The sequence below is a fragment of the Piliocolobus tephrosceles genome, unplaced genomic scaffold (assembly GCF_002776525.5).
Source record: "Piliocolobus tephrosceles isolate RC106 unplaced genomic scaffold, ASM277652v3 unscaffolded_29607, whole genome shotgun sequence".
Classification (NCBI taxonomy): domain Eukaryota; kingdom Metazoa; phylum Chordata; class Mammalia; order Primates; family Cercopithecidae; genus Piliocolobus; species Piliocolobus tephrosceles.
In genome coordinates, this window is record NW_022312762.1 from 1 (window position 1) to 3238 (window position 3238).

Genomic DNA, 3238 nt, shown 5'->3' on the forward strand with positions numbered 1-3238 from the left:
GAGTGCTTTTGAAAGCAATAAATGTGGAGAAAATTTTAGCCAGAGCTCAGCCCATATAGTACATCAGAAAACACAAACTGGAGATAAATTTGGTGAATATAATGAATGTACAAATGCCCTCTACCAGAAATTAGACTTTACAGCACATCAGAGAATTCACACAGAAGATAAATTCTACCTTTCTGATGAACATGGGAAATGCAGAAAATCCTTTTACCAGAAAGGACACCTCATTCAGCATCAGAGGCCCCACTCAGGAGAGAAACCTTACCAATATGAAGAATGTGCGAAATCCTTTTGTTCAAGTTCACATCCTATTCAGCATCCTGGAACTTACATGGGATTCAAACTTTATGAATGTAATGAATGTGGGAAAGCTTTCTGTCAGAATTCAAACCTCAGTAAACATCTGAGAATTCACACAAAAGAGAAACCTTGTGATGATAATGGCTGTGGGAGATCTTACAAGTTAGCCCTCATAGGACACCAGAAAACAGATGCAGAGATGAAACTCTGTGATGGCAGTGAATATGGGAAGACATCACATCTCAAAGGACATCAGAGAATTCTCATGGGGGAGAAACCCTATGAATGTATTGAATGTGGGAAAACTTTCTCCAAGACATCACATCTCAGAGCACATCAGAGAATTCACACAGGTGAAAAACCCTATGAATGTGTTGAATGTGAGAAAACTTTCTCTCACAAGACACACCTGAGTGTACATCAGAGCGTTCATATGGGGGAGAAACCCTATGAATGTAATGACTGTGGGAAATCTTTTACCTATAACTCAGCCCTGAGAGCACATCAAAGAATTCACACCGGTGAGAAGCCCTACGAATGCAGTGACTGTGAGAAAACTTTTGCCCATAATTCAGCCCTCAGAGCACATCACAGAATTCACACGGGGGAGAAACCTTATGAATGTAATGAATGTGGAAGGTCTTTTGCCCATATTTCTGTTCTCAAGGCACATCAAAGAATTCACACAGGGGAGAAACCCTATGAATGTAATGAATGTGGGAGATCTTTCACCTACAATTCAGCCCTGAGAGCACATCAGAGAATTCACACAGGTAGAAAACCCTATGAATGTAGTGACTGTGAGAAAACTTTTGCCCATAATTCAGCCCTCAAAATACATCAGAGAATTCATACAGGGGAGAAACCATATGAATGTAATGAATGTGAGAAAATGTTTGCCCATAATTCAGCCCTTAGAGCACATCAGAACATCCATACAGAGGAGAAACTCTATGAGTGTAATGAATGTGGAAAAACTTTTTTCCAGAAGACACGCCTCAGTACACATTGGAGGATTCACACAGGGGAGAAACCCTATGAATGTAACATATGTGGGAAAACTTTTGTCTATAAGGCAGCCCTCATAGTGCATCAAAGAATTCACATAGGGGAGAAACCCTATGAATGTAACGAATGTGGGAAAACTTTCTCCCAAAGAACACACCTCTGTGCACATCAGAGAATTCATACTGGGGAAAAACCCTATGAGTGTAATGAATGTGGGAAAACGTTTGCTTATAATTCAGCCCTCAGGGCACATCACAGAATTCACACGGGAGAAACCCTATGAATGTAATGAATGTGGGAAGACTTTCTCCAAGACATCACATCTTAGAGCACATCTTAGAACTCACTCAGGGGAGAAACCCTATGAATGTAATGAATGTGGGAAAACCTTCTCTTGAGAAGTCGTATGTTAGTGCCCATCAGAAAGTTCACACAGGGGAGAAACCCTATGAATGTAATGTATGTGGGAAGCCATTTGCCCATAATTCAACCCTCAGAGTACATCAAAGAATTCACACAGGGGAGAAATCTTATGAATGTAATGATTGTGGGAAAACGTTCTCCCAGAAATCACACCTTAGTGCACACCAGATAATTCACAGAGGGGAGAAACCTTATGAATGTAACGAATGCAGGAAAGCTTTTGCCCAAAATTCAACTCTGAGAGTACACCAGAGAATTCACACAGGGGAGAAACCCTATGAATGTGATGAATGTGGGAAAACTTTTGTCCGTAAGGCAGCTCTTAGAGTACATCACACCAGAATGCATACCAGAGAGAAAACCCTAGCATGTAATGGATTTGGGAAGTCCTGAAGGAATGCATCCCTTACTACACATAGTGCAGAAACTCATGTCACATAGGCTGGAAACTTGTTTCCCTTAGCCATTTCCTTTTCCATTAGGCTCATAGCTTGTCAAAAAATGCCATTCATCCAGGTAGGACTGACCATGGAATGCGGTGCTAATGATACATATTACACTTAACCTTGGCTGTTAAAAAAAAAATACCCCACAGTCTTTCTGGTGCATAAGATGGATTGGAGGTTATTTCTGCAGCAAACACGGGTCCTGTGTGTTGAAAACCATAGAGCACAAGGTCAAGGAAGCTAGAGTCTGAAAAGCTGGAACAGAATTCACTTCCGGGTCTGCACCAGGGTTTTGTTTTTGTTGCTTTAAAGTAAGAATTAAGTTTATAGTCTGTTAAGCTCTTGCAAGTTTGACTTATGAGTTAAATGCACATAGTTTAACCTAAACTTTCTATTAAAGTGAGATGAAACCCTATGAGTATAATGAGTTTGAGAAAAACTTATCAGTTTATTGTGCACCAGAGACTTCACATGAAGAAGAAAACTTGTCAACATCCAGGATGATCAGGAGCCTTCATTAAAAATCAGAAAATTTAAGGAAAAACCCAGAAGCCTTCACAAAATGAATTGCATTAAACATCAAATAATTATAATAAAATTTCATATTTTGAATAAATGACATTTTTCCTAGGTAATTTTTTCTGAGGAAATATGTCAGTTTTAGAATTGGAGATAAAATATTCACCTAGAACTGACATACCAAAACTTCTGTTTTGTAGTATCAAAAATTTTATAGAACATATATAAGAAAATATTTGCCTATGGACAAATTCACTGTAGAATGTGAAGTTAAACATGGAATAATTTGAATTCTGTGGAGAATATGAATAAATGTGAATAGTCTGAGCTATGTGGAACATCTCTGGGTCTGTATATAAACATTATAACTCACTGGGGAGTTCTAGTGGGCGTGAACAGCCAAACTTGCACTGGGCATGGCCACTTCCTTTTCTGACTGACTCTGTCCTCTATTGGCTTCCCTCAACTTGATGCTGTTAGATTTTGGCCAGACATAGCAGGATATTAATTAGTCTTGTCCTAAAATTAGTCTTGCC

General features: G+C 39.2%; 1 protein-coding gene across 1 annotated transcript; it reads left to right on the plus strand.

The window, feature by feature from the left end:
• Positions 1-4: 4 nt before the first annotated feature.
• LOC111536843 (zinc finger protein 658B) lies at positions 5-3029 on the plus strand (the record flags this gene model as incomplete). The annotated part of the gene is given in 3 exon segments (XM_026451525.1): positions 5-1584; positions 1586-1709; positions 1711-3029. Coding segments are annotated over 3 exon segments (2124 nt in total), but the record flags the coding sequence as incomplete, so codon positions are not given.
• Positions 3030-3238: the final 209 nt, after the last annotated feature.